General features: G+C 40.1%; 1 protein-coding gene across 1 annotated transcript in view; it reads right to left on the bottom strand.

Moving 5' to 3' along the window:
• FARSB (phenylalanyl-tRNA synthetase subunit beta) overlaps window positions 1–13,703 on the bottom strand; it is a 52,260-nt gene extending 38,557 nt beyond the window's left edge. The window contains exons 1-8 of the mRNA XM_090284596.1: window positions 13,617–13,703; window positions 10,768–10,823; window positions 9,644–9,798; window positions 8,939–9,008; window positions 8,241–8,356; window positions 2,895–3,045; window positions 2,051–2,159; window positions 1,052–1,122 (exon numbers count right to left, since the gene is read on the bottom strand). Of these exons, the coding sequence (XP_090140722.1) occupies window positions 1,052–1,122; window positions 2,051–2,159; window positions 2,895–3,045; window positions 8,241–8,356; window positions 8,939–9,008; window positions 9,644–9,798; window positions 10,768–10,823; window positions 13,617–13,674 (786 nt within the window). The 5' untranslated portion in view covers window positions 13,675–13,703. The remainder of the gene's footprint in view (window positions 1–1,051; window positions 1,123–2,050; window positions 2,160–2,894; window positions 3,046–8,240; window positions 8,357–8,938; window positions 9,009–9,643; window positions 9,799–10,767; window positions 10,824–13,616) is intronic.
• Between the last annotated feature and the right edge of the window lie 5,129 nt (window positions 13,704–18,832).

Below are 18,832 nucleotides of genomic sequence, written 5' to 3' on the forward strand. Positions count from 1 at the left end.
ACCTTAGTTTCTTCATCTGTTAAGTGGAATTAATAAAATTCCCTACCTCATTTGGTTATTATAAGGATTAAAAAATATATATACAAAATACGTATTATATATAAATATATACATATATATCTCAATCACAAAGAACAACACCTAATATACTGAAGGCCACAGATCTGTTGAAAAAAATTTTAATTAAAAAATATGAAAAATACAGTAACCTTATTAGAATATATGCTTTGCTTTTATATATATTTCACTCTTACATATAAGCTTTAAGAAAGATATTCAATATCTGCCAATATATGAATTTAAAAATGTCTTTTAATATGAATATTACTGACAATATTTCTCAAGGCAAATATGGTACATGAAAGTTATAAATGAAATACCTTACAACTCTCTGATTCTGTAAATTTACGTGAACACCACTTATCTGCCTTCTACACTCCCGCGGCCTCCTGCCATCCAAGTTTACCTTAAGGTGCTCTGCTGCCACCTCACTCTATTCCTTGGTCAACATGCATAAAGAAATCATATGCCTTAGAAAAAGCTTTCACAGCAACCCAATCCCACTCACATGGCTGACAGTGAGTGCACAGCTAGTATTCTACAGTCTAGATAATCACTGTGCACATAAATCCTTTGTCAATTTGCAAAATAAAATTTCTTTATAGCCAGTTTGTTTTTAAAGAATTTTTACCAAATATACAAAGGTACCCAGTTACTCAGCATTTCAATTAAGCCAACTAAGATAAACAATTTATATAGCTCACATTACAACACTGTGGTTAATTCTCCCAAAACTACAAGTTCTTTGAAGTCAAGGAACATGTAACACATTATTAAATTCTTGGCACTTAAAAGACAGTAGGTGCTCGCTAAACATTTGTCAACTGAATGAAAGCACCATAAAAAAAGTGTAGACTATTTATGCTTTCTAATTTTCTAAAATATGTTCCCACCTTCAAAATAAACATATTTTAAAATTTAGCCATACAGTCTTGGCCCAGAAGTAAAATCTATCCTAACAGTACAAAAACAGAAAAAAAGTTTTATTTACCTTAGTAAAGTCAGTTCCTGTGCATTCAATAAATACATTTTTAGTATTCACTGTTATTTTGGAGTGATTTCCTATAATGAACGCAAAATCAGTTTTAGAAATGTAAGTGCACAAAAAAGCTCTACAAAACAGAACCTACATTTTAATTTACAACACAACATAAGCTAAGATCTCAAAGTAAGGAGGCGCACAACTTGCAAGCCCCCTTGCAGAAGAGGCCTTACTGATGCACTCAGTGTGTCGGGTGCCATTATACCCAGCACGTCACAGAGGCTGCCTGACCTCGTCTTCACAACAACCCTACGACAGGGCTGCAGAGACAACCAACATTCTGAGATGAAGCTCGTCTACCATGATCACAAGGTGTTACTAAGCAGCAAGGCTGAGATTTGAGTCTGGATCTGACTAACTCCAAAGCCCAGATTCTTAACCACTTACAAGTCCAAGATCTCGAGAAGGCAAAAACTCTCCTATCTATTGTGAATCAACTAAACCCTGGTCTCATCTCCAGAAAAACAAACATCTATGGCTTCGACACCATTAAATTTTGTAATTAAGAGTCAAATTGCCTCATCAAAAATACCTTCAGAAAAGAGAGAAGAGGGTAAAATTCAATTTAAAAGTTTTAGTTTAACTATAAAACAGACAAAGCAGAATTTGACTTTGGGTTTAACCAAGTGAATTACCTTCTAAAACCAAAACATTAATACTCTTTGGAGGAATATAACAGAATCCAGAGGCTGGCATCAGAAAATATTTATAAACTTGTAAATATTTACACATATATAAATTGTATAAAAATCCCAAGTAAAATGTTGTTGAATAAATAAATGGAAAGAACTATTACCAAAAAGAAAAAAAAAAAAAATTTACAAAAGACCTGAGATTCTCAGATTAAGAGTTAATTTGATTTGATTCAGCCAGTTCCATTGAGAATTCTACAGAAATGCTAACAGCAAGGAGAGAGCAAAAATCTAAGACACTTAAGAAACAGCTCACCATTGATGATCGGGGGCATTGACAGGACGACACCATTGCTATCACAGATAACTGGGTACAGGGGTTTATTTTCAATGATATGTAAGTAATGTTTCAGGTGGTTGTCAGTCTGAAAAAAAATTAAGGCGAACAAAATTAGTTTTTTATTTCTATCGATGCCCCAAATTACAGAGTTCTAAATTTTCTAATACAAATTAGTATCTCAGCACCTTACACATAAGCCTCATCTCCCACCGGGAAGAGATGAGAACACAACAGAGCCACTTTGAACAGCAAAAACAAATTTGCCCTGGAAAGCCTGAGTCAGCTCAAATAAAACAAACACCGCCACAAAAAGATTTAGAGAAATTAAAAGAAATCAGGCCAAGGATAACAGCTGCTTTTTTCAAGTGGTACCCACAGCTTCTCTCGTGATGCACACCTTAAAGTGACTACTGAATTCACTGTCACTGCTGGGCACTAAAATGAAAAACAATGAGGCAGACACTTTGTAGTAGCGTTTCCTACAAAAAAATAAAAACAACCTAGCTAAATCTTATTGTTCCTCATACTTACATGAGTTCTAATCATAGCCAACTAGGAATACTACAACGTGGTATGGTCTCCTTCAGTAGTTTTCAATCCTAGCTGTACATTAAATTCATCCAAGAGGATATAAATGTAATAATAAAAAAAAACTATACCCAGTACCTGCCCTAGATCAAGTAATCAGTGTCTGTGTGGCAGCCCAGACACTGCTATTTTTTTTAAAAGCACTCATTACGTTTCTCTAATTCTAAGACTTGACTTTGAAGGAATTTCAAGTTTTATTCAAAGGTACTGCAGAACGTAAAGGAACATTTACCTTGTACATGTTCATCAGCTCACAGGCTGTATACTCCTTTGTCTTATTTAGAGGTTTGAATTTGATATCTGAAGGTCGCTTCGCAGTATACGTAAATGGGCCCGACAAAGTGTCCAAGTCATGGGTGCCAATAGCAACCAACGCTCTTTTCCTAAAGGTTGAAAGAGAGGGAGAGAGGAACGAGAAGGAAAGAGACAGAGAAAGGGAGGGGGAGTGGGGAGAGGGAGGGAGATGATACAGGAATTGGGGATCATGGTAGGAGGGAATGGAATAGATGGAGAGAGGTTGGGAGGAACTGTATGCACAACTAATGGACATAATCTAAAAGGGGGGGACAACTGGAGGGAGGGGGGCCACCGGGTGGAGGGGAGCAGAGGGAAGGGAAATTGGCACAAATGTAATATTTTAATCAATAAAACACATTAAATCTGAAAAAAAAAAAGAAAGAAATGTCTAAACCTAAAAAAAAGAGAAAGAGATCTGAATATTACAAAGCAGAAATTCTAAAGATAACAGACCATATGTTCTTAAAAATTATTTTTCGACACTTCCCTAAAATTGCCTGTTGCTCTATGGCAACTTCAGAGGAGTAAAGGGAACAAATTCTCACAACCATTAAAAGGAATGAGCAATTATAAAGCTATGAACAACAACACACTATTTCAGTAGCTGAAGTAAATTCCTCATCAATAAGCTTTCCCAAGGCCGATGCCACAGGACACTTTCCAAGTCAACGTTCCTCCCCATGTTTCTTTAACCTTATTCCAATCAGTGTCCTCAAGTAAACATAAATGTTTTACTAAATTAGAGTAAACTACCAAATTGCTGTATTTTTTTGACTTATCTATATTTTCCTAAATTTTCTGTCACATAGCTATATTACATTAACAATGGAGAAAATTTAATTTTAAGAATTGTTAATTTAAAGTTTGATGTGTAAGGAAAGTTCAAAAGTTATTAATTTTATTTATTCTACAGTTTATCTGCAAAGGATTTAAGGTAATTTTAGGAACGTACAATAAGTTACAAATTAGGAGAGAAAGCAACAGAAGTGGGGATATCAAACAGAGCCAGGAAGGATGTTACTACTAAATGAGAATGTAAAGGCCCAGTCTTACAAAGGAGGGCCACAAATATGGCTCTAAGCTTCCTAAGAGACAACTCAGAAAGAGAAAGTACATCAGAATTTATGGTGTTCTCAAGATTTCCTAAAATTGACTTTATATGTATGTCCATATATTTGTATATTTATGCATAAACACATTCACAGACCAAAGAGATAAAATGCATTCATTATCAAGAATTTCATTAAAGTCCATATTACATTAACTATAAAATAGTTTTTAAAAATTGTAAGGAACCAACTTTGGTCAACCTCTAAGACTGGTGACTAAAACTTTAATAAATATGGTTGAATAGAACAGAATTGTTGACAAGCAAAAAAGGAAGTGTTACTTTACTCAATGAGTTATATTTTTATAAAAGATAACTCCAAAACGATCATACGCTGAAATATATATGGTTCAGTAAGTCATATAAAGACTGTCAAACCCATGTGTTAAAAAAAAGTCTGTGCTTTTCTCAGACACTAATATTGATCTCCTAATCCTAAAACAGTACCTCAAAATATCGCTAACTTTTAACTTCAAGCCAATCACAAAAAAATAAAATTTCAGATGAATCAAAGAGCTACTCATTTTGAAAAACAAGACAAACATAAACACAAAAGAAACCATAAAAATTATTCAAAGACAATAGAGCAGAACAAAGTTCAAAACCGTAGAATCAGACACCCGCCCACCACACTTCTGTCCCCAGTTAAACACTGAATATGCATGCATGGGACGTTTTGGTCAACACAGTTGTAATATCTGCAGGTATTACTAGAAGTGCCTTCCTAAGGACCAGGGTTGACTAATGCTTCAACAAATCTGTTTCACGTCTCAGATCTGTAAACCGTGTCACGACCAATGTACAGCAGAAGCATTATTTTTCTAATTAACTTTTTAAATCCTCACCCATTAATTGACTTTAGAGAGAAAAGAAGGTGGGGAGAGTGGGGGAGAAACATCAACTGGTTGCCTCCCGTACGTGCCCCGACCAGGGACCAAACCCACGACTTAGGCACGTGCCCTGGCCAGGAATCAAACCTGCAGCCTTCTGAAGTACGAGACGATGTTCCAACCAACCGAGCCACGGGCCAGGGCTGTATAAGCATTATTTTTAAATTAAAATAAATGTACTTTTAGAGTCTTAATTTCTAATTTCTTATGAACTAAATGGCACTCTGCCAACATTAATTCAGGGTAACAAATGACAAGCATTTGCATGTTTCTATCATTAGTAACCAAAACACACCTTAGTTTCCAGAGCAGTGCATGAGCCCACGGACACCCCTTTTTAAGTTAGACACAAAATGTAAAATTCATACCGTAAGACTGACAAATGTGATGATATCCAAATTGAAAACCTAATATATCCAAAGATACCCCCCAACACAAAGTCAAAAGACACACTGATAGAAAAGGTTTACAATCCATGTACAGAAAAAGGATTACTATCCCAAATTTTACACACACACACACACACTATATAATCCCAAGATTTTACCTATCGTACTGGCAAAAATGTTCAAGTTTTGCTGTGAAATAGGAGCAGGGGAGAGCTGGAAGGGCTAGCAATAATTCAGCTGCAACAACTGCAGAGGTCTGATCTAGCCAAGTGTTTCAAGCCCGAGTCTAGTTAATATTCAAGAGTCCCTGCCTGCAAGAACAAAGCCATCTTCAGACAAGTAAGACGAAATCAAGAGCACCTTCCATGACAATATTCTATGTGTAGCAGTGGGCATGAGGAGGAACGGGGGGGCCCTGGCGGGGAAGCTTAGCTGGTTGGAGCATCGTCCTGATACGCCAAGGCTGTGGGTTTGATCTCCCGTGAGGGCACACACGAGAATAAACCAACGAATGCATAAATACGTGGAACGGCCGATTGATGTCTGTCTGTCCATCTGCCTGTCTGTCAAATCAATACAAAAACAAAAGAAGAGGAAACAGGGAAATGCGACTCATACTTCAAACACCCATCCGTGCTAAGGTGACCCAGGTTTCCAAATCACCACACAGATCTTAAAGCTACTGGAACAAAAAAGTGTTCAAGTATTATGGGCAAAATATACACCTAGTGAACAGATGAGGAAATATCAGCAGAAAAAGGAAAACTTTTAAGAAGAAACCGAATGGATTCTAGAAATGAAAATTAAAATAACTGAAGGAAAAAATTCACTGAACACTTCCATTCAAGACGGAGTAACAGAGGCTGGATTTACTGTCTTTCCGGAAACAAAGGGCAAGACACACGAACTGATGGCTTTCCTGCCTGGCACTGGGCACAGGCAATGAGGGGCGGCAGTTCCTGAGAGACAGGAAACCAATAAGGGGGGGCCCCACAACTGTCCCAGCTTACTGCCTGGAGGGGCTTCCGAGCTGTAGGGCAGGAAAGGGGGATCCGGGTGGAGACACAGCTGAGAGCCTAGGGAGACCAAGAGGGCAGGATCTCAGCGGACAGGGTACTGCAGAGGGGACAGCTCCCAGGAGAGAGATCTCAGGTCACCGAGTGCGGATCAGCACAGGCCTGTGCGGAAAGCACCTGAGGCCACGGGAAGAGCCACCCAAGGGAACTAGAGGGGACCGTGCTCACACAGCGGAAAACCTCACTGTTCCTGCGGCAGCGGATAAAGGAGGCTGCAGTCCTGCCGCCACAGCAGCAACTACGTAGCCCCACACAGATCAATGAAAAACAGAAAAACAGAGGGAAGAAGGGCAGAGAAAAGTCCATGAAACCAAGCCTTAGCCACACTGATCAAGGGAAAAAAGACACAATAAAAAGGTGACATCACTACAGATACCACAGATTTTAAAAGGGTAAGGGTACATTACAAACAACTTTATGCCAATGAATTCAATAACTTAAACTAAATGATGAATATATTCCTTAAAAAAGGCAACTTTCCAAAGTTCATCTTAAGGTTAATTAGGATTTACTGACAGATAAGGACTCTGGCACACAAGAGTATTAGGATGTGAGTTATTCCTCTCCTATCAAAAAGCTCACGATTTCCAAATATACCAAATAAAAGTTCAGGGCTGAACTGAGGAAATGCCTTCTGATTTAGATAAAAATAGTCTTCAAATAAAGTAAATCCAGAACAGATACTCTGGCTCAAACATTTACCCCCCACACCTGTGCTTGCCAGAAATCTTACATCTTGTTCTTTATTCTGAAATTGTATTTAAATTTTTATTGTTTTGCTTAATAATAACATTTTACCAAGCTAACAAATAGACTCTTTTTATGAAAGAACTAGGAATAAATATTTCTTCTACCATGTGGGCAAAGATGTTTCAGGAAAGAGACCCTGTGAGCTTAACAACAGGCATTATTTTTACTTTTGGACATTTTCCACCCCAGAAGGAAACATCCAGGGTCTCCTCTCAACCCTCTCCCTAGCCCATCACTTATACACAAGCCTCTTCTAGTCTCCATGGTTTACCAAATTGCAATTACTAAAAAATAAAAAGTCTACTATTTTTATTCAAGATATATATAACCATTTAATCATACCTTTCGATCAGATTGAGGTAACTTGTGCTAGTATATTTCAGAACCAACACACAAAAAATTTGTATATTAGCTAAAGCCTGATGTTTGTTATCGTCAGTAAGCATATAATTTTCATTAGAGCTTTGAAATACTGAAATTATTTCAAGGACTCTCATTGCTTTGTTCCTTGACCTTCAGGAGGTCAGGAATTACTTAGGTTAGAAGACCACTATAGAGTTGTATGGGAAATAATGTACAGTAATGTGAAAGATATGATAAGAAAATTTGGTCAATTAAAAGCCTCAAGTTCTATCTGTCAATTTATAATTATACTCACTCAGAAAGTGAATGCAAGTCAAAAATTTTCCATTTTTAAAGTGACAGATCATAGTCCACATTACCATGGTTTAATGTTTAGTAGTAATAATCCACTACTAATAATTTGAGCCAAAAAACAAACACAAAAACCATAAAAATCTCTAGGACTAGGTATTTCTTCTCTATACAGTATAACCAAAATATATCTTATTGCTCCATGCATATACTATTTATAAGCAGTAATAATCAGCTGTCTGGTAAAGTAAATTTAAGCTCCAGTTCCTCTCACATTTTATTGCTTCAGAAATGCCTTGAAAAGGCGTGTGTGAAAGAAAGAAAGGAGGGAAATCGGAAAGGGGAGGAGAAGGGGAGGGAGGAGCAGCGGCGGGAGGAAGGGAGGGAAGGAGAAAAGAAGATGCAGCCACGAACCTGCAAATGTTCTGATGTAACTTCTCCTGAAGGTCAATGAAGCTGTCGTAGCGGTCTTTAGTAAACTTCATGTTTCGGAGAACCGCCGCGACCGCGTAAGGGCGTATTTTCGCAGTCTGAAATCCAAACCATTGGGGACGGTAAGTATTAAGGCTTTTCTTTGTAAGAGCGTCTAGCAACAGAAAGTTAGCTGCACTCCTGACACGGTCACACCTTTTCATTCAAGCAAGTACATGTTCATCCGACCGGCAATAAAATAATAATGGTGACAAAAGACAAAGTCACTGTCCTCATGGGATTTCCATTCAGGAGGAATTCGAAAAATTTACTAAATAATTAAGAAAAAATTGAACTTTAGTTTGCTCATAGTTGATATTTTTACCAAAATAACCTCCCCCAAAAGTTTGATTTTATTACTGTACCACAATTTAAATAATACATCTCAAATGTAACTTAAATAAACATTTGGATGTTATTTTCCAAAATTATTCATAGAAAACAGATGCTTTGTTCCCTTTCATTTCTTGATACAAACTAACAATATTTAAAAGCTAGTGGTTAAATACATAACCATTTTAGCAAATGATCAAAGCAATTATATTTGGCAGAAGATTCAGCTTTGTTCTTTTTTCCTCCCCACCTTATATATACACACAAGAGACTGTTTTCAAAGGAAAATACGATTTTATCCTTATTACCTCTTCTGTGATGATCAATTTCTGGATTTCTCCATTAGGCATAACCCGTTTATACACTGGGGCTTTTATCCTAAAATAATATTAAAACAAACTTATTATTAAGCAAAACATCTGATAAATCAATTATTTTCTCTGCTGTGTAAACAAAATGAACAGAACTAGGACAATTGGCTGAAGTCACAGCAAATCAAATTTGAACTGAATATTTAAAAAAGAAATACAAACTAACAAGCTTCCTAACATTTCAAGTTCTGGCTGGTGTGGCTCAGTGGATTGAGCGCTGGGCTGCGAACCAGTCACTGGTTCGATTCCCGGTCAGGGCACATGCCTGGGTCGCGGGCCAGTTCCCCAGGTGGGGGCACCCAAGAGGCAACAACACACATTGATGTTTCTCTTCCTCTCTCCTTCCCTTCCCCTCTCTCTAAAAATAAATAAATAAAATATTTTTAAAAAATCAAGTTCTCCATAAAACTATTAACCACTTAAGTGTTAAAATATGCTCCCAAAATGAACGACTATGACTCGATACTCTAAGTTTCAAATGCTTATGATCTACGTGACTCTCACCTGCCAATCATCCCTCTTAGCAGACCTGTGCACCTGTCCCACAAGGTTTTTTTCTAGAAACTTAAAACACAGTTGCTGATAACAACAGACAAAAAAACATCCAATTTGGCAAAGTATGTAATGAGCATATTCCCTTACCTTTCTTTAAAGACTTGAAGTCCTCGAACCAATCCCTCCATACACAGGAGATCATATCTATTGGCGGGGACGTCAATTTTGTAAAGAACAACATCAGATGCACCCCCTGCCTTTTCAGTACCTTGTTCTTTACTTATAATTTCCTTCTCAGAAGTCTAAAACAAGCACAAAAATAAAATAAAACCAAATAAATCTATGAATTATTTTGAAAAAGTAGCTGTCAGCACTATAAAGCAGTAACTACCTTACACATATTTTTTTCTGCAACAGACATAAAAAATGACTCACTGAGTTCACACATCTAGCATCCTCATTCATTCAAAAACACCACAAATGAGCCCAGTAGCTCAGCAGGTTAAAGTACTGTCTGGATATACCAAGATCGCAGGTTCAATCCCCAGTCAGGGCACATACAAGAATCAACCACTTATTTATAATGCAACAAATCAATATTTGCCTCTCTCCAAAATCAATAAATTTAAAAAAACATTAAATAACACTAAATTATCTTTTTAGTTATAAGTACGTCTTTAATACATAATATTAGTTAATATAGTTTGTAAATATGCTATTTTTAAAATATTTGTTATCAATCAAAAACTAGGAAAATATTTCATAATCATTTCTAGCAACAAGTCTTCAAAAACAGATCATTTTATAAGATCCGTGTGTACAGTGATAAATTGGGAATGAACTCACATCGGTTAAATCGGCACACAGCAAGGTGTGGTGCGGGACAGAGAACGAAGGAGTGGGAGCCCGAGGCCGGGGACACAGCAACGGTGGCTGCCGCAGCACTTCCACCGCTTCCCAGGCCCCCTTCCAGATGCTTAACTGCAAGAAGGCGCCTCGCTGCCAAGGAGCTCACTCGGACCCTGGGGCGGCCCACCCGTCTCCACAGCATGAGTCAGGTGCTACACCCATATTGGGGCACAAACCGCTCTTGAGATTTTAAGCAAAGCAACAGTCTCCGAACCGGAACTTAACCCCTTGATGCAGAGGACCACAGGAATCACCATGACCCACAAGTGTTCTGACTATAGGTAACAAAGATAAACTACAGTACACCTCTGAAAGATGGGCTTACAAACAGAATATCAGAAAAATAAATATCCAGTACATACGATTTCATCAAGTTCCAGACCAAATTCAAAACAGAGCTCATCAAATTCTTCGTCAGCTAGGGGAGGAGAAAAAAAGAATAGTGCTTTAATCTGATCAGCATAAATGAGGAGTATATGAACTGTGTTTTCTGATTACTTGCCTTATACCAAGCATGCCAAGTATCAGCCATCAGATACCACCATTTAAACCACCCCCTCCCAAAAAAAGTTAAAAAACTTAAAAATAAGAAAAAATGCAAAAAACTATTAACGCTGATTCATCTAACATCAATTACAGAATTAGGTTACCTGAACTGGGGAGTTTCCATTTACTTAGAAGAAAAGTAACCTATTAAATAGGGATCAAATGTCCAGAAGGCTCCAAATCACAGACCCAACACAATGGAATAACGTCATATAAATCCCATCATTCAAAATTCTCTGAGGCAGCCTGACAGGGTATTGGAGGCAGGCCAATCTGAGTTTGAATTCTGACTACCCCACTTAGTAGTTCTGAGAGCTTGGGACCTTATATAAACTTTCTAATTCTTATGCCTCATCTATGAAGTGGATCAAAATGCCTCATCCATAAAGTAGCATTTTACAACCATTTACTTATAGCATACAACTACTGGAAAAATTTAAATAAGTTCATGCATATAATGGCCCTGTCACAGTACCCTGAAATGCGGTAGGTCTGCAATAATTAATAGTTCTCTTCCTTTTTTTAGGTTATATTCTACTTCACTACTGTAGAAAGCGTTTTCAGGGTTTCCTCATTACCAAAAGTTGAGCACAAAGCATCATTACCAGTGTGCGTGCGAGGAAGGACAAAAAAAGATCAGAATTATCTTCTGGAGGGCGGGCCCCTTGTAAGCAGGCTTCCTCAACTAGATGAGTGTTCTAGGAACCATCTGTTATCAGTGTGCCAGCTGGCGTTGTTGTGAGAGGCTGCGTTCAGCTTCACGGCATTTTTCTGGGAAGACTCTTTGAACGAGTTTGCCCATCTCGTGATGGGGGATTTGCAAGCACACCTGCCCACCCTGCATTGAGTGCTCAGTTTTTAACCAAAAACGTGACCCCTGTGTGCCCGCCCTCCCTATCTACCTGATCTTGCCCCAGGCAATATTTTTTTGTTTGTTTGTTTCCCCAGATGCAAAAAAGGTCTCAAAGGGAAACTTTTCACAATCTGCCAGGATGTGGAAGAGGTGAAACAAAATCAGCACTAGCACTGAAAGGCATCAAAATCAATGAGTTCAAAACTGGTTTTGAGACTCCCAGCCAAGATGGAGGCATAGGCAGACATGCTTCACAATCCTCCACAAAAGTAAGAGGGAATACAGCTACCTCAAAACTAAAAACAACCAGAACTGCCAGAAAATCAAACTGCATGGAAGTTCAACAAACAAAGATATGAAAAGTCAGGGCAGAGAGGAAGCTGTGTGGCAGCAACTGAAATTTTAGAGATCCAGTCGCTGACAGGTATTTCTAGAAAATCAAGCTTACCTCACCTCTAAATATGAAAACGGGGATGGGGGTCGGCTAGAGAATATATTAAAACATCACATGAAAATAAATATACTATAAATAACATCACCATTGTTTAAAATCTGGATTACTTCTTACTTCCCCAGAGACAGATACCTGGGGGGAACTGACCAATGTCTTGAACAAATAATTGCCACGTACTACCTTAAGCAACTCAGGAATACCGGATACCATGAGAGTAAATACTATTTAGAAGAATGGGTGAGAAATATAAATAACATCATAAAACAAACAGAGTAAGGAATGAGACCAGAGTTCAGAGGGCAGGAGTATTACCTCTATTTTCAGGGTTCTAAGGCAGAACGCTAGAGAGAATACTGCTTCGAGAATACCCCAAAGTACATCGTTAGACCCGTTTTTAAAAGCGAACTTGACTTTCACAGTAATATTTGAATCCTGGGAAGCAGGAGCTGTTGAACGGACTAGGGCTCTCTTACCATATTGGGCCCTAAGACCAAAGATAACGCACAGATCAAGTTGCTACCTACGACCTTCATACCAGCGGGTCATTACGGGGCGGACAGACTAACTTCGGCTGCCACTTCCGTATGGTAACTGGTAACTGTACTTAATGCCCCTCCCCCGACCCTTAGACGGTCGCACACTTATTTAGAATTGAAGGGATGAGTGGAGCCCGAAGACTAAGCCCACCAAGTAGCCTCCTCGCCATTCAGGTCTCTGCTCAAACGTCTAAAGTTACTCTTGGCACAGGATCCTTCCTGTTTCCTTAGTCGCATTTCCCCGTATCCTAAATTATTTTATGTTCTAATCATTGTTTGCCTCGCTCGTCAGAATCTGCGTGGACCTTCTGTGGCATGTGCACCGCTGTATTCCCAAAGCGCTTAGAACAGGGTCTCGCGCTCAATGAGCGGTTCCGTAACTGTTACGACTAAAACAAAACAAAAGCAACGCCGTCACCCCTCCCGCTCCAACTTCTCCCATCCCTGATGATCGGGGTTCCCCTGTTCCTCTTCTCATTGCACTCAGGTAGCTGCACTCAGGACGCAACCCGGGGCTTTATTCTCATTGTCCCCGGGCCCTAGGCACGCAGTAGGCGCTCCACGTGAGAACGTGGAATGAATGACAGCGCGAGCCGGACACGTGCGGAGGAGGCAACGGCAGCCGCGGCGAGACCGGTTCCGAGAGCTTCCATCAGTCAAGGCCGGCCATTTCAGCCATCAGCTGCCCCTTCCCCCGACTACCCGATGCCGAAACATGTCAATCTGCATGAACATTGCCACGACGCCCTTTTGGATGTGGCGGGGGAGCGTCCCTGCGCCCGAGAAAAGGCACAGAACCCAAGCCATGGGGCGGGCACTCACTGAAGGTCCGGCCCAGGGCTTTGAAAAGCAGATCCCGCTTCACGCTGACAGTCGGCATGGCGAGTGAATCCACTACGCCTGCGCGGCGAGCCGGGCAGGACTCCGAGACCCAAGAATGTAGGACCCGGTCCCTCGCCTCAGGCTGTCTTAAGTATTGCCAGTCTTATTCCAACAGCTTCTACCTTTATTTTCCATCTGAAGGCAATAACTTATCACTATTATGCTCAGTAAATCTAGGTGCGTTGAATGAATAAACTTCAAGCTGACAAAGGAGACAGAATTGGGGAGACTAGGCCACGATTTGGTGGGCAGTACACTAGACAGACCGCAAAGGCCCTTACGCCTCTAACGCAATGCGGAGAGAGGACGTCAAACTAGGTAGGCGGAGCCAGAGGGAAGGTTCGTAGCAGGGGGCGGGGCCTCAAGGTGGAAAATCTTCGCTGGGAGGTGGGGAGACGATGAGTGGGCGGGGTCTGGGGTATCCAGAGGGAAGGATATGCAAATTCGAGTGAAGGGAGCGGGAGGACACATAACAGACCTCAACTTTTCAATCTTGCATAGTCTCCCTTTTATACTTCTGAGTATTATACATGTGCTTTGTTTCAACCTACAGCAGCCCATAGGGGAGGCCTCATAAGAGACCTTTTTTAAAAAGAGGAAACAGACTGGTATTTACTCACTGCTGTCTACGGGCCGATGCTATGCTCAGTCTCCTGCCAGCATTAGCAGATTTCCTTGTAACAACCCTGAGTGTGCTGGGCTGAATAAGCCCCTCCGTACCCCCCCCCTCCGGCCCGAAGATGTTAGATCTTAATCCCTAGAACCCGTAAATGTTGCCTGAAGTGGAAAGAGTCTTTGCAGGTTAAAAATTTCAAAATGATGGGAGTATCCTGAATTATTAGGAAGGGTCCTAAATGCATTCACGTGAGCGCCTATAAGAGAAACAGAAAACAGGCAGACAATGTAACCAGAAGGCAGAGCTCGGAGTGATGCAGCCACAAGCCAAGGAATGCCAGCAGCCACCAGAAACTGAAGAGGCAAGGGAGATTCTCCCCTAGCCCTCCGGATCAGGCCTATAATGAACTTCTGATCTCCAGAACTATACGACTAAATTTTTTTTTTTGTTTTAAGCCAACAAGTTAGTAGTAATTTGTTACAGCAGCCATGGGGGACAGATACACCAGGGTAGGTATTGCCATTATACCCATTCCACAGGTAATAAACCCGAGGCACATGCTATCAATCACCCAGTTCTCAAGGCAGAGCTGAGGCTGTTCCACAGAGGACCTTGCCCTTATTTTTCCACTGCACAGTGAATTAAGGCCATCAGGCTATTCAGATGATGGGGCAGCAGCCCCGTTGGACTTAGCCCCCCAACCCCACCCCCCAATTGCCAATCAAGCCATTTTTCACTTTATTAGTAGCTTCCCTCCTTGGCTGCAGGAAATCCCTTCCCAGTGCCCAACATACCAGATTGTCAGAGTCTCCATTAATGGCAAGCATCACCAATACTAAATAAAACTCTCTGCTCCCAAATTGGTACTCAGTACTCAATTAATGAATAAAGGACTTTTGGGATTATTGCATGCTGACCTGCTCTCCTCTGGGCACTCGTAAGTGTCCTGTGGCCTCTGAAACTCAGCGTCCTTATCTATAGTGTAGGTTTAATAATACACACCTTAGAGAATCATTGTAAGGATTAGAAACCATACTCATAAATGACTAATATAGTTCTTACGTCATAGCTCCTGGAAATTGGGCAACTGTCATTATTGTTATCTCTTGGATAAAAATGTAAACCACAGAAGCATATATACAGCATGAGGCCATTTACATAAAAATGAAAATGAAGCTAACCTAAGGAGGATATTGTTTAGGGGTACGTAAATAAACATCACAACTAAAAGGAAAAGGAATGATAAACACAAAATCTGAGACTAGTTCATTTTAAATAGGATGGAAAGGATTCAGCCCAGGGAGTTGGGCTGCCAAAAGGGTTTCAAAATAATCAGTAATGTTCTGTTTAATTAACCAGGTACACCTCCCTGGGTGTATTGCTAAGGAAGTAAAGATAAAGGTGGGAAACAAAAAGAATGTAGCACTTTTGGGGGGAGGGGAAGACAAATGCTTGATGGCCTATAGATGAGTAGAAAAGCAGTAGAAATACTTAATATTTGACTTTTTAAAGATATTTTTCATAAAGAGCTTTCCCCCCAAAGTTTTAGTCTAATTTATAATTCATTTCCTTTATAAATTCTGGGTTTTAGGTTTCGTTGTTTTTTTTTTTTAAGGTTCAAAAATGATTTCATGTCATTATTATCCAAGTATAGGTTACATTTTAAAAGCTCTTTCACCACCCAATTTTTTTTTAAATCATGTATACTGCTTAAAGGACTTGAATGTATTCTTTTTTTCTATTTCAATCTCAGATCTTTCTGAAATTTGTTTTGGTTTTGGATCAAGTGAATGAATCAGCTTCATTTTGTTTTCAGTGATCCAGTTAGCCCAATACAATTTATTAAACAAATTTCTTTTTTTTCCCACAGATTTTAAATACCTTCTTTAGCATATATTAAATCTGCATATATATTTGGATCTATTGCAGAACTATTCTATTGCCAATACCAAACCATTTTTTATTATAGCTATCTCGTACATTTTAATATTTGAAAGAGTTAGTGTACTTACAAAGATTTCTTTTTCAAAAATATCCTATTTTCTCGTATTAATTCTTCTAAATGAATGTTAGAATTTTTGATGTTTTTAAAAGCAGTTTTAAAATATTCTATTAGGAATCAAATATAATCTACGAGTTAATTTAGGAATTATCCTACCCAAGAACTACAACCTCCCTGCAAGTTCTTTGTTTTAATTTTTTTGTTTTAATTTATTGGTTTTAGAGAGAGATGGGGAAAGAGAGAGAGAGAGAAACATCAATTTGTTGTTCCACTTACTGATGCATTCATTGGTTGATTCTGGTACGTGCCCTGACTGGGGATCAAATCCACAATCTTGGTGTATTGGGAGAACTCTAACCAACTGAGCTACCTGGCCAGGGTTCCACACAAGTTTTTGAACATGTCAAGCAGTGGCCCACCTTAGAGGTTTTGAACCAGCAGTTCTTTCTGCTACAAGTCTCCTCAGAAAGACCCATCCCTGACTATACTGTACTATTTATTATGGTTATAGATATAAATGTTTCTCTTTGCTAAAATTTAAGTTCCACGGGGCAGAGGTTTCTGTATTTTGTCCACTCATGTATGCCAAGGGCCTCAAACAGTGACTGGCATAGACAGACTCTCAATAAATATTTGGAGGTTTTTGTGGGTTTTTTGGTGGGAATATTGTATTTATTTATTTTTTTAAATTTTAAGTATATTTTATTGATTATGTTGTTACAGTAATTCAAATTTTTTTCCCCTTTGCTCCCCTCTTCCCAGTACCCCCCTTCCCTCCAGCAATCCCACTCCTCTTAATTCATGTCCATGGGTCGTGCATGTAAGTTCTTTGGCTTCACCCTTTCCTATACTATTTTTAACATCCCCCTGTCTATTTTGTACCAACCAATTATGCTTCTTAATCCCTGCACCATTTCCCCATTTCTTCCCCTCCCCCCTCCCAGCTGATAACCCTCCAAATGATCCCCGCACCTATGATTCTGTTCCTATTCTGGTTTGCTTAGTTGGAGTTTGTTTTTATTTTTTGATTCAGTTATTGATAGTTGTGAGTTTGTTGTCATTTTAGTGTTCATAGTTTTGATCTTTTTCTTAAGTAAGTCCCTTTGACATTTCATATAATAATGGCTTGGTGATGATGAGCTCCTTTAGCTTCACCTTGTCTGGGAAGCACTTCATCTGCCCTTCCATCCCAAATAATAGCTTTGCTGGATAGAGTAATCTTGGTTGTAGGTTGCTTTTCATCACATTGAATACTGCTTGCCAGTCCCTTCCTGTCTGCAAAGTATCCTCTGAGAAGTCAGCTGATAGTCCTATAGGCACCCCACTGTAGGCTACTCTCTGCCTTTCTCTTGCTGCCCCCAGGACTCTGTGTTTATCTTTCACCTTTGGCATCTCAGTCATGATGTGTCCTGGTGTGGTCCCCTCTGGGTCCAGTTCATCCGGGCCCCTTCGTGCTTCCCAGACCTGTATGTCCATCTCCTCTGCAAAATTTGAGAAGTTTTCCTCATTTTTTTCAATTCTCGCTTCCTTACTCTGCACTGGTTGATTTTTTCTTTTTCCTTATGTTCCAAATCATTGCTTTGAACCCCAGATTCTTTGCCTTCACCATTGGTTTTATGTGGCGTTTCCTTCATTTCACTTAGCATAGCCTTCACTTCTTCTCTTACACGTTTGCTGTACTCAAGCATATCTGTGAAGCCTGTGAGCATCTTTATCACCAGTGTTTTGAATTCTGCGTCTGTTAGGTTGTCTATCTCCTCATCTGTGAGGTTGACTATCTCCTCGTCGCTTAGTTCTCCCACTGGAAGGTTGATCCATTCCCCCTTTTGGGCCATACTTCTCTGTCTCCTCATTCTGACAGGCTCCTGTGTTTGCCTCCATGTCCCAGGTAGAGCTGTCACTCCTGTTACATTTAAGGGGCAGAGCCTTAGGGATTCGTCAGTGCAGGGCGACCTGTTTCACCACATTGTGGCGCTGTATGTGGGGGAGGGGTCTGAGAGGGAACAATGCCACTTGCCCGGCACTCGCCCCTTTTCCAGGCACCTCTCCCACTTCCACACTGGACTGGTGCCTCTCTAGCTGTTGCCCTGGCTGCCTTTCCCAGAGTGGGTGGGTCAGCGGATGTTCCAGGACCGTGGGGGCCCTTTAAACAAGTGGACTCTGCTGAGAGACCAGCAATTTCTGCCTCCACCCCAACCCCCACTGGTTTGCACAGTCAGAAGCAATGAGGTTTGATTTTCCCCGGTGCTGGGACTGTGAGCTGCTAGGTCTGCTGAGGAGCTGGGAAAGCACCCCAGGTGTCCTTCCTGACTGTTTAAAATGTGTGACTGCTTTCTGTCAGCCTGCTAGCGCTGCCGCCGCCTCTGCTGCCACCACCACACCGCGTCCTCTCCACCCCGGCTCCACCCCTCCTACCTGTCCGGGTGAGTATTTCTTCTTTGTATCTTAGTTTGCTGGACTTCTATGCAGTTTGATTTTTCTGGAGCTTCTGGTTGTTTCTAGTTTTGAGGTAGTTGTGTTCCTTCTTAGTTGTGGAGG

Source organism: Furipterus horrens, unplaced genomic scaffold (assembly GCF_987537825.1).
Source record: "Furipterus horrens unplaced genomic scaffold, mFurHor1.1.pri manual_scaffold_1, whole genome shotgun sequence".
In the NCBI taxonomy this organism is placed as follows: Eukaryota; Metazoa; Chordata; class Mammalia; order Chiroptera; family Furipteridae; genus Furipterus; species Furipterus horrens.